Source organism: Ostrinia nubilalis, chromosome 5 (genome assembly GCF_963855985.1).
Source record: "Ostrinia nubilalis chromosome 5, ilOstNubi1.1, whole genome shotgun sequence".
Classification (NCBI taxonomy): Eukaryota; Metazoa; Arthropoda; class Insecta; order Lepidoptera; family Crambidae; genus Ostrinia; species Ostrinia nubilalis.
The window spans coordinates 16,103,426-16,116,070 of NC_087092.1; the positions used below are offsets into that span (position 1 = coordinate 16,103,426).

Consider the following 12,645-nt stretch of genomic DNA (forward strand, 5'->3'; position numbering starts at 1 on the left):
TGTGTGGCACACGTGAGCCAGTTTCGATCTGTACTCGAAAAGGCTGTAAATGTTTGGTAGCGGTCATTTGGAGAATTTACTTAGACAGTACACGTTTTTGGATTTAATTTTTTAGGGCAAACCGAAATAAACGTGAGCAGAGCTTAAAGAACGGTTAAAAGATGTGAAAAGCGTGTTTTGTCAAAGTAAAATCTGCCAAACCAAGAGGGATATACACGTTGATATGTTAAATTGAAAACTGTAATTTTGTAACCGATGTTTGTACGCGTCATGATGACTAATAAATTAATTATTTACAGTCTTTGTCAAAATTTCCTGATCTGCCCTTTTTGTAATTCACTACTTCCTTTTCTTCGTTTATCTTTGATAAGATATTGTTCAATTATGTTTTCCTCTATTCAATATCTTTTCCACTCATTGTGACAACTTTGTGAACTACCAAATACATACAGCATGAGATCACACCTAAGGATAGGTACCTAACAGCGAACTAGATAGCTCTAGTTGAAATAACATTAACTCGCGCTAAATTAATGGAGGCCAGTTTTACAGTGCAGTTAGGGACAGTAGTCTCGCTCAATCAACTTCTCTTCCTGGCCCTAATCAGGCGCGGATCCAGCCCTCAAAAAAGGTTGTGGGCACGGCCACCAAAAATGAGCAAAGTGAGAGTTGGATTGGAGTACGAACTAACTCATGAACAATCATGGACTTATGTATGTTTTGAACAAATTTTTTAATTTGATATTTTTTACATCATCAAATCAAACTGGACTTGGGCAGGCACGCTAGTAGCGCCAAGTGGTCGGTGGCGGCGGCGTTTCAGTGGAACGGCTGTGTTCCAAATCACGCTCGATTTTTTAAAGGCTCATCAGACAGCCGTTTTTATCATCAGCCTATCGATCTTATAATAGATGATAATTAAAACAAGCAAATTAGGGTTGTGGGCATGCCCACAGTGCCCACAACGGTGGATCCGCGCCTGTGGCCCTTTCCCATTTTATTTGGGGTCGGCCTTCCGTATCATGTGTCTCCAGGCGGCTGGGTCTTGGTCGTCTGTTTGTTGACTTGGGCATCTTTGAAGTCTATCGATCAACAATCCTAAATAACACTTCATGTGCCCTCTTTTCATCAAATAACATGCAATGTTCTGAAACGTGTTCCATCATCCCTCTGATTTTACCAGAGGCAAATAGAGCAATTACACTCATACCCTGGCCAGCTCCTTAGGGATTCATTATTTGTGCCCTGGTCACCTTTTACGTCATTCACGGGAAGAGGGGTCCTATTCTAATTTACTAAAACCACAGGTATATTGAGAATTGAGCTATTGAATAAGGAATATTTCTGGTGTCGTATTCTTGAACCATTAGGATACAAAAACTGTTTTGTAAGATTTCCTATGCTATTCTAGATTACTACTTGTACCCGCATTATGGCATTTATCAGGCCTTCGCTAATGTGCAACCAGACAAACATTTTTTATCCTACATACCCGTATGCAGATAAATAGAGCAGTATCCATTTAGCAGATAATATGAACTACTATTAGAAAAATAATGCCGGCATATAAACATAATAATTTGAATGGCAGGCGCACCCTTCGCGAATAATAATAACTGATTGTATTGGATGAAGTAGGAGCATTAGAATCATAAATATCGATGTATACAGGCTGTCCCAAAATGTGCATGTCACACGGACACCAGAGCTAGCTGGGCATAAGATACATCGAACAAGCCTGAAAGTTTCACGAGTTTTGAGATATGACCAATTTTAATTATTTTAAAATAGATAGGTCGCGGGAAGAGCCTGGATGCGGGCAGCGCAGGACCGTGCATTGTGGAAAACCTTGGAGGAGGCCTTTGTCTAGAATTGGACGTCATTTGGCTGAAACGAACGAACGAACGAAAATAGATATACGAGTATTATACTTGTTCGATGCGACTTAGCTCATCTACCTCCGGTGTTAGTGTGACATGCAAATTTTGAGACACCCTGTATGTACTCCTGGTGAACCTGAACTGAATGTTCGCTGTCATGGGTTATCTGAAGGACGAGCGTTGTTTATGTTGCGTTTGCGCATGTTTTTACAAATACAATAATAAAAGAGCATTATTGTTTGTGTCTTTGATAAGAAATGTATGTTTAATTAAGAATTATGCATGTGACTTCGTATTTTCTTGGAAACAAAACTTGTAATAGCTTGTATATGCTTTTATGTCTTTGTAATTGAATTCGTTACGCTTTGTTTGGTGAAGTATGTTATATGATATATTATGTTAATAATAACAATTAAGACATTACTAACTGAAAAATAAATATTATTTACAGGCTTCAATTTGTACTCTTTACAAAGTCCGGACAAGTTGGACGCCCAGTCACATTTTATATTACCTATCTCGTAGAATATAACAACTGATCCATTTACGACTCTTTGTAGCACTAAGCAAAATCGTAGAACATACATAGGGGTGATTTAGATACACCTTGATGTAAGGAATCTAAATTTTAGCTTTGAACGTCAACTCCCTGGCCACCCTGTATTATGATTTATGACTGAGTTAATGCGTTCCGTTATCTCAAGCCCGATAAATATTCAATCTGCGATGGCGATCCATCACAATTGCGGTGTTGCCAGACCGCGGGCGCATCTGATCGCCACTGGGGTGTAATCAAATGTTATCGCGAAATTGTGGAAGCTTTTATCAATTTATAATGCCTGCGGAAAGTTGAAGCGGAAATTGGGTTTTGGGTAAAGGCTGGAAGTAATGGTTAAAAGTAACAAGAGAGAAGAATGCTTACGCCCGTATTCAAATTACTATGAGGTCTCACAGTGCGTGTGGACGCACAGGGTGACACACAAACTAATCACAGAGCTCTATTCATCGTGTCAACTTTGCATTCGATTTGCTGCTTAACTTAAGCAAGCATCATTTGTGAATACGGTGTTAGTTGTCTTGCTAGACCTCACTTAAAAAGTCAGACGAATATGGCTGATTCTCCATCCGGAACTCAGTATCCTTTTGGTCCATAAAACACCGCCAAGTGTGTGTAAATTAGTAGCAAGTAGGTAGATATTTGTATAACTATGCAATCCGCCCATCAACTGGCCATATGCCCCCTGTCATTGCTTGTATGAATATTCATATCATTGTGTAATAGGTTCGCGAAAACGTTTCCAGGTATCATGTTTCTCAATAAACAGTACATATCAAGTCACGCTTGCTGATTTAGACCCCCAACTTAGTAAATTAAAATTCACTGAGCCATGTTAGCTGGTCATAATATCTTTTACCAGCTAGGGTTATGACGTCAGTTGCCGTTATTACAGTAACCTACGCCGTGATCAAAATTAATGCTAAAAAAAGATTAATCAACAACGATCCAAAGTCCCTGAAAAACGGACGAAACCCTGAAGTTCAATGCAATCCAGAATATAATGTGTCCCTGAAACCTTAATCCAGTATTCTGTCATTATGGCAAGATTCCAATGCGTGGTTGACAACCAAACTGGAGCTGAGCCTTTGAAAGTCTGCTTAACAAACTGTCTCGTGAAGGGCTTTACCTTTTCTCGCTAAGAATACTTGAAAGGAATGAAATTTCGTTTATGAGGAAGCCGTGTATCGTGTATTTCTCATCAAAGGAATATGAAATTCCATATGTTTTTCGTAGGTTTTTTAATTCGAATGCGGGACTCGCGATAAAAAAGGATCTTTAAATGTATTCCGAAGGCATGAAGTCATGTTTTCTCTTGACTGGGAGCTAAGTAGGTATTACTTGTCAAGCGTGGTGTTACGTTACTATGCGACGCAATAAAGCAATTTGGTCGGAATGCAAAGGCATTTAGACGGCATGCGAGCGGACTGGAGCCCTCTGCCGCGGCAGGAAGGCGCTTATCAACGCTCGGCTGGGTGCTGTCGAACCCGGTAGATTAATAATAATAAATCTAGAATTAAACGACGAGGGCACTGGTTTTTATTTGAACTAGATATCACACACTAGATGTCCACCATTTCTTCAGTATCATCATCGGGTCATTTAATCTCCACTGCAGGAGCAATTTACCAAAACATCAGGCCTCCATCCTAACGTTCTATTTTTGCCATTTTATTACGGCAAACACATCTTTACTATGCCTAAGAATGAATAAAATACCTACACACGACAGCGCATCAGGTTACCCATTTTTGTTGTAAACTCGCCCCTATTACAACTGCACAAGAACCCACAGTGGTTACGTTGGCGTGCCTAAGAGGCTTTTATTCTTCTTTTTATCTTCTACCAATAAATGGACTATAGAAAAATTCGATCTCCTAATTTATTTAAATGCAAATCTACAATTTATTGCGGTCATGCTGTCAATTCTGACTTACCAGTGGGTGTTGGTGTATTCAGGAATTTCGTACTGGTCTCGTATTATTTTCCAGCAAGAAAAGTCAGGTTGATGGCCATTGTTTTTCATATTTTCGTGTGACCTTAAAAAGTTGGTCAGACTTGATCAAATGTGATACATTTAAAAAAAAGTTCGTACGAAAAACAAGCAGACTAACAAGTAAAATGACTATCTCATAATACTTTTGAAAACAATCTATTACGTACCAGGAAATGTACAAATAGCTCTATTAAAATATTTACCAACTAAATCTGTTCGTTGACACAAACAAACACACATTTCAGATTAGATACGGAATACACAGAAGTACAGCACATCAGAATACGCATTTTGCCGCAAAATAGCACTTATTGTAACTTACATAAGATGCCACAATGTTTACTATAAAGTCGATGATTATTTAAAAGATAAAAATTTTTGGGATGCGTAACTGCCTAGTTCGCATAAATATTTATAACTATGTATTTTGAAAACCTGTAAACCTTTGAAAAAGAGGCTGACAATAGTGTCTGAGTTTCTCTGCTTCTTCTCAGCACTGGCCCATTTATTGTCCTGAAGCAGTGGTAGGGTTAATACTGGGACGTGTAAAAGCGCTTTTTTAAAGCCTACTTACAGAAATAAATGAGTCTTACTGAGTTTTTTTTTGGCTTGTTCTGCTGTCGTCAGTACATAAACGCTGGGCCTTTTATCTATGGCCTTGTCTTTGGCCCAAATAGCTAATGCATTAATTGCCGCGTGCTTTAACGATTATAATCGCCGTTATGTAATTCAGCTTTCTGATTCAGTATTACTTAAGGCTGCTAAGGCAATTGACCTGAAAATGCATCGTACTTACGATGTTGCAGGTCTTCCAGACGACCTAGTTTAGATTTTCATTTTGTTTGTATGGGTATCGCTGTAAATTTTCTTCTTGGTACTGTTAAGTAATCTGTTAAGAAAACAACAGTTTTAGTTGTATTGGTTTAAAACTTAACAATAAATTAATTGAATATTGTTAATGATTTCTTAATACGTAACCTTTGATTTAGTTGTTTACCTACTTTAATGTAAAACTGTTTTATAAATAAAAATAAAAATAAGTGCATTATTATTACCCCCAGATTGTCGGTCTACCTCATTTATCAGTTTTTGTTTAAAGCAAAAGTTATTAGACCAATTACTTTCCACTATGTTTTAGACATTGTGCGAACAAGCAGATTTCTAGACTGAAAATAACCGTTTAATTAAATTACATTCTTACAAATATTAGCCCAAACAATGCGTCAAACAGAAATAAACTGGACAGTATAAATATGTAACGTGTCTGGCCTGATGACTGATGATAGACAAGTTTCTGTCAAGTCTACTGGTTAACACAGCAAAATAACGTGACGGACTAATTATTTTTGAGTGCAAACATTCATGCAAAAGAAAACTTCAATTAAATGGCCTGGGTGGTTTACATGCAGGTTTTACCTGTACCGTACAAATTGTGCATCATACGCGGTGGGGATAGATTTGTATGGTTCAGAGATATTTTTATGAATAAGTTCGTATTCCGTTGTACAGTTTATACTTATAGCAATAGTATAGTTTACCGTTAATTCCTGAATCACCTTTTCATTGGACATAGTGGCCCAAAACAGACCCGAGTAGAGATTCTTATTGTCGGAGGCTTAGACTCACTTTGGGTCGCTATACCATCTTAGTTAGTTATTTTTTTTATTTCTGATTTCACACCGCTCATTCAATAGTTTTCTTACCTCACCCTGTATATTTCAGAACTCCACGCAGCAGCAAAGGAGACGGTGACACTAGCAGAGCAGCGCTTCGTCAGCAAGCAGGACGAGTGGCAGTTCGACAGCAACTGGCAGGAGGTGCTCAACCATGCCATCATCAAGGTAACCCTCGCACTGACAAGATCATACATGAAAGTAAATAAAAAAGAAAGTACTGCAACGAAAATTAGACAACTATTGTGATACCAGAATCTGGTATCAACTGGCAACGTCCTTAAAATATTAATGACGTCAGCCGTAAGCAAAATTGCTCATTTTATTACTTATTTATTTGGAAAGGTACACCAACAGTACATATTTACTTACACTTTAAAAGTTTGTTCACATTTCTTATTTATTGGCGCGTTTTAATTGGTATGCTCTAATTTTGGATTGGTTTTACACGGTCCTTTGGAATTTTTTGCATTTGTTGCTATAACGCAAAAGTGCGGAAAAAGACCGTTTATAAGAATAATTGTCGATTTCCTACGTTTCGATGACTAGTATTCAAGGACAGCGTGATATTGGCGCTATTATTGTCTTAAACACAAATTAAGTATTCAGTTTAGTCAACTGCTGTCCATTATTAGCATATAAGGTGTGCTAAGATGATGTAATGCCTTGGGGTTCGTATGCTATGGGCTTATTTGAATAATTTACATTGCCAAAGCCGACCTAAGCATAATGTGTATTTGCTAAGAAATGTACTGAAATTATGTGCTAATTATTTAACATTAATTTCTAGGTCATGGACGCTGAGAAAAGAAAAGCTGAAAGTGGGCGTGAACATCAAAAGAAAGCGGCGTCGTACATTGCAGCTGAAAAAAAGGTATCATTAAACTTCAATATGTAACTAGTATTAGAATTACAATGTGTGCAGTTATGTATACCAACTAATAAATGTTCCAGGTTGTGCAACTGGAAGATAACTTGAAACGCAACATAATCAAGTCACGTCTCTACTTCGAAGAGAAGAAACTATGCGACGAGCAGCTGCAGACGCAAAACGAAAAGATTGAGAAGCTGCAACGTCTGATTGCCGACGCGAAATTCCGCTACTCGAAATCTCTTAAAGCTTTAGAAGAAATATCAGAAGAGATCCATCGTCGTAGAGGAGAATACCCGCCCGGCAAAGACACGATACCCGTGGGACCAAGAGAACCAGGTGTGGGAGCCGAAAGAGACCCGATCCACGACGAAAACGACTCAAAAGACCCTGAAAACGACGAAGAATCCAGTCTTCAAGAACTCAGAATGAGAGTCAGGGAACTAGCTCTAAAGCCAATCGACAGAAAAGACGTCGAGACAGACGAAGCGTGGGCGTTGGAGCTGAACGAAACGATCAATAAACTCGACCAGCTGCTGATGATGAAGGAAAACAACCAGCAGAAGCGGTCCAAATTCACAGCAGTGTCCCCAAGAAATTCTAGTGCTCCGTCCACGAGCACTAACACTGGGAACAAACACACTCCACCCCCTAGCGACAGTTGGAAGTTCGAGACGAACTTGAATAGAACCAAATCTATAAGCAGGGAGGTGGTGTACGAGAATTCGAATCCACCGATAAGCAAGACTGAGAAATCGAAGAGCATGATGTCGCTTGACGTGTTAGCTCTAGCCAGAGACACGGCCATTATGGATAGGGAGTCTTATTTAAAAGCTGTCATTGAAGACAAATCTCCGACTGGGACGTATACCGAGAGCAATTCGGATAGAAACGAGAGTCCTGACGAGATTCTGATGGTGGAGTGCGATTCCAGCGATTCCACACAGAACCCCGTCATTCGAATGACCAGTTCAACGATCACTGACAGCGATAATAGTTAAATTTCTTATGAATCGCCTGAGTAGAATCGCTATTCGTCGCGACACACTTAGGATTTTTTATTGATGTCAATTTCTATGTGTTAGTTTAAAAAGAAAAATCGAATAAAAACTAAAAAGGCTCACTCTTTTAATGTTTAGTTAGAGTAGTGTTTGTCTTGTTTTCCACTTGTTGAATCGTGTAGAGTTTATTTTAGTGTAATTCTGATTTACGTCGACGCCATATCACTCCACCGACACGACGCTCACAAATATTTATTTGTTGCACGTACCCAACAGAGGTGGAATTGTGTAAAGCAATCGTAATCATTTGACAGTTCATAACGTACGATTATTCTGTCAAACGCTTTGTATAACTGACTTTATCGTACGTAATGAACTGTCAAATGATTACGATTGCTTTACACAATTCCACCTCGGTCGTTGTAGCGGTTAGAATACACGTAGTCTTTATTGGTTGTAACACTGTATTTTGGTTGTAACTGAATTGTGAATTAATGTTCCACTGTAAACATTTTTTGTTTAGTTTAACATTTGTGTATTTTAGAATTGATTATTTTGAGTTTAGAAAAATTGTAAGAGGTATGCGTGGTGTTACGATCATTGTGCATTCTGATATAAAAAGAAATATCTATTAGTGACTAGTATTTGTTCCACTTGCGCAAAGATCGTAGCGCCATTCATATTTTAAATGTAAATGTTGCCATTTTAACGGAAACTCCTTGAATTTTGAGAGCTCTGTGCCTTCATTTCTTATAACAATGTCAGAGAAATAAAAGAAGACTGGATTACACGGTTGGTACTTATCAAGGTTGTAGTGTAAGACGCGTAGGGACGATTGTGGCTTAATTATTTAATAACAAGGTTTCTCTAACATACTCATAAGTTAAGATAAATCTATATTTTTAAATTTTAACGTTTAGGTTGGGTGATGCATTTAAGTAAAAAGTATTGAGTGAATTAGTTTATTATACGTATTGTATTAAGTATTTTTCATACTGCCCAATATTAACAAGAATATTTCTAACAAGCGGGTCACGGTTAATACAAAGCAATAACAGAGAATGCCTTCATTATGATGAATTAATAATCAGATTAATTATTTTGAATCTGGCAATACCTGAAATTGAAAATGTTGCTATTTGCTACTTGTTATCGCCACAATGTTGCGAAATAGTTAAACTATTTTTATCAGGTTAATTAATGGCTTAAACTAACAAAGAAAAACTCGTGTTGCTCACAAAATACTGCAATCAAGGAATGTTGTAAGTTATTTTGCTCAAAATTGATCATGCCATGGCTTTTTGAGTAATATTTTACTACCACGAAATGATTTAACTGCACTTGTAAGAATTTTTCGCAATCTATAATGTCTTTTTCTCTACTGAATATTGTGCTAACGAATAAATGTCTAAAATTTAAACCGATGTTTTCATTCCCTTGGGTATTTCGATTCTAAAAAGATATTGAAACAGAAAAAACTATTCTCAAACGCAACATTTATAAAAGTACTAGTACTAGTTCTTACAGTTTGATGTTTCGGCTGTGTTGCTAACGCCGTGGTCACAAGCAGACTGGTAGCTCGCGGCGTCTGTTAGCGCGTGAAATCTTCGACCACCCTCCTCAAATTGACACTTATTATTTTTACCGCGCCACATAATCTCACACAGCACAAACTATCGAAGATTGTAAAAACTTAACGGCAATACTTACTCTGTTAAATATGTCTTACGAAATTTAGAATCTAAAAATGGGAAAATGTAATGAAAACATAAATAAAAATGATAATCCATTTATTTTGGGTGAAGTCAACGCTCCCAGCCATAAATACAGCTTATTTTATGTTACAATAATATAACAGCACACAAAGATGTATACATTTTTGGCTATACAAATATACACAGTTGAGGGAAGGCACTTCTAGGGAGTGATAATATAATATTTTTTACACATTTAGTAAAAGGTAAATATTCCGACAGGATAAATATAGCTTTACATTAAAAGGTATGAATTATTTACATTAAAAATAACATAAATGCATAATTAAAATATACTTCAATATTCTAGAAATAATAGATTTGATCTGATAAAATATCATTTTTTCCGAAGACACTGAAATTCGGAATGTTGGGGTAAAAAGTAAAAACCACGTTTTCGTTAATAGTTTCCTGAAATGTTACAATAGGTACATGGTATTGATATACATTTAATGTTAAATAAATCCTAACATTTACAGGTACACATCGTACATACATTAGTTATTAAAATCGTGCAAATCTTATTCTGTATTTCATAGTTCATAAACTTAGTCCAGTCAATAAAGCATTATAGATGGAAAACTGTAGAACACAATTTCTGACTTCAGGACTTTATTTAGACTAGTTAGGAGGTGAACATAGCAAAAGTCCCCGTCCTTAGCCCTTGAGCCGGCGGGGAGAGGGGGGTTTAAAGGTGCCACTTTTCGGTTTTTCGCTTAATCCTCAGAAACTATGCGTCCTAGTGACATGACTACTATGAACCAAAAAAAGCTTATTCAATTTGCTACAGGTGAGATAGTCAACTTTTTTGATAAATTGTATAGTTTTCGCGGCATCTGCTCTAGAAGGTCTGTAATATTGGAAATTTTATTTTTGTCTTACATGTTCCCATCAGGAGAAAATCGACTAAATCAACATTGAGCAATCATTCTAGACATGCGGGAGCATGTTAAGCCTAGTTCCAGGGAGGGGACTGCACCGTGCGTATATTTAGACGAACCACTTTGAGCCACTATTGACTCCTCATCACTCAAAAACTACTGTGCATTAACACTTCAAATTTGGCTCATGTGTTGAGACTTGCAAGATATACATCAGCTTCAAATTTCATAAATATGCCTCAAACGGTTCTTTAGGTATTGACGTCCAAAAATCTACATGTCTGACCCATAGACCAAATTCTAACCACTTCCAGATGACCTCGAAGGTTCAAATTTGGCATCCAGAAAGGTACAGAACAAATAAAAAACCAGTAAATTTTAACATTTCACAGGTGATAGATAGATTTTAGTGTTCTAAATGTCGATTTTTGAACGTCAATACCTAAATAACCGTTTGAGGTATATTTATGAAATTTAAAGCTCATGTATATCTTGCAAGTCTCAATACATGAGCCAAATTTGAAGAGTTAATGCACAGTAGTTTTTGAATGATGAGGAGTCAAAAGTGGCTCCAATTGGTTCGTCTAAATATACGCACGGTGCAGTCCCCTCCCTGGAACTAGGCTTAACATGCTGCCGCATGTCTATAGTGTTTGCTCAATGTTGATTTAGTCGAATTTCTCCTGATAGGAACATGTAAGCCAAAAATTAATTTTCCAATTTTACAGACCTTCTAGTGCAAATGCCGCTAAAACTATACAAGATATAGAAAAACGTAATTTTGTAACATGTAATTGAAGTAAATCCAAAAGCCAAGTTACGATAAGTGTCATTTATTATTTTAAATTGATAAAGGTAGTTAATAGTTATGTATTGTAAATTATACATTATTAATTTATGTATTCTAATATTACGAATCTTTTATTTATCAATGACGTAAGAAAACCATACGCACTAGGCAACTTTTTAAATCAATTACACGTTGTATATTATTATTTTTATTAGGAACGCAAGAACATTATTATTTTACATTGCTGTTATTTACCACTATGTATTTAAAATTATTATTACTATTAAAACTATGGAAGAGACGGTGATATTTAAAAAATGCTGTTGTTTGCCCAGGGTTTAATGAGCCTAAAATATGGTTCTAAGATAATGAGAATAATGAAACATAGTGAAATTAATAAACAATGGCACCATTTATGAGTTGAAAACGGCAGAATATTTATTACATCTCAAATAATAATCAAGCGTCGGTTTTCGTCGTACGCGACTTATTTCCTGGTCCCATAGTATTTAGGTACACGTTCACAAAATAGTAAATATTTCCAGCGAAAGCAAAAACAATAATAAGAAAATAAATAAATCCAAAAAGACTTATCTCAACTTCGCGTTAAAAATCGGAAAATATGAACATTAAACAAGATTTACATATCAAAAATAAAACAGTAAAATAATATTTATATTGTATACAATATTTGGAACCGGTACTGAATTATAAGAAAAACTGCATGGCAGTGTTGATAGTATAAATAATTACTTTACAAACAAGGTAAACCGACACAAAAACTATAGCCATGGTGATAAAAGATGTGCACATGAGGTAAGTACCTATTCATTCCATTAATCTCCATCACATACGACACCAAGTAAAAGGTTCTATTATAATAAGAATATCTTATTCAAACTTAATTTTTCCGAAGAATACGTTAACAAAGTGTTTTTTAAGGAAAATTATCAGACCTAGCGTCAATTTTATACATATTTATTCAGCGATTGAACGATTGGCTCTGAGCAAGAAAACAAATTAAGTAATGACCTGTATCATACCACTATGAGTCTATTCCACTTTGATCACCTGGATTTGATTACGGAGATGATCAAAGTGGACCCCAGGCGACACTTTGGTGCAGGGATGTTATGGATATCCGAAATAAAAAAATATCCGAAACCGTAACCGATTCAAAAGTTTCGGATGTAGGCAGTTTAAATTGTTTTTGTATAGCATTATATGTAAAGGCATAACAGCC

The 12,645-nt window shown here is 36.5% G+C and overlaps 1 protein-coding gene across 1 annotated transcript in view; it reads left to right on the top strand.

Moving 5' to 3' along the window:
- Positions 1 to 9,397, top strand: part of LOC135072052 (SH3 domain-binding protein 5 homolog) — a 28,558-nt gene extending 19,161 nt beyond the window's left edge. The window contains exons 4-6 of the mRNA XM_063965988.1: positions 6,155 to 6,273; positions 6,896 to 6,979; positions 7,060 to 9,397. Of these exons, the coding sequence (XP_063822058.1) occupies positions 6,155 to 6,273; positions 6,896 to 6,979; positions 7,060 to 7,977 (1,121 nt within the window). The 3' untranslated portion in view covers positions 7,978 to 9,397. The remainder of the gene's footprint in view (positions 1 to 6,154; positions 6,274 to 6,895; positions 6,980 to 7,059) is intronic.
- The last annotated feature ends 3,248 nt before the right edge of the window (positions 9,398 to 12,645 follow it).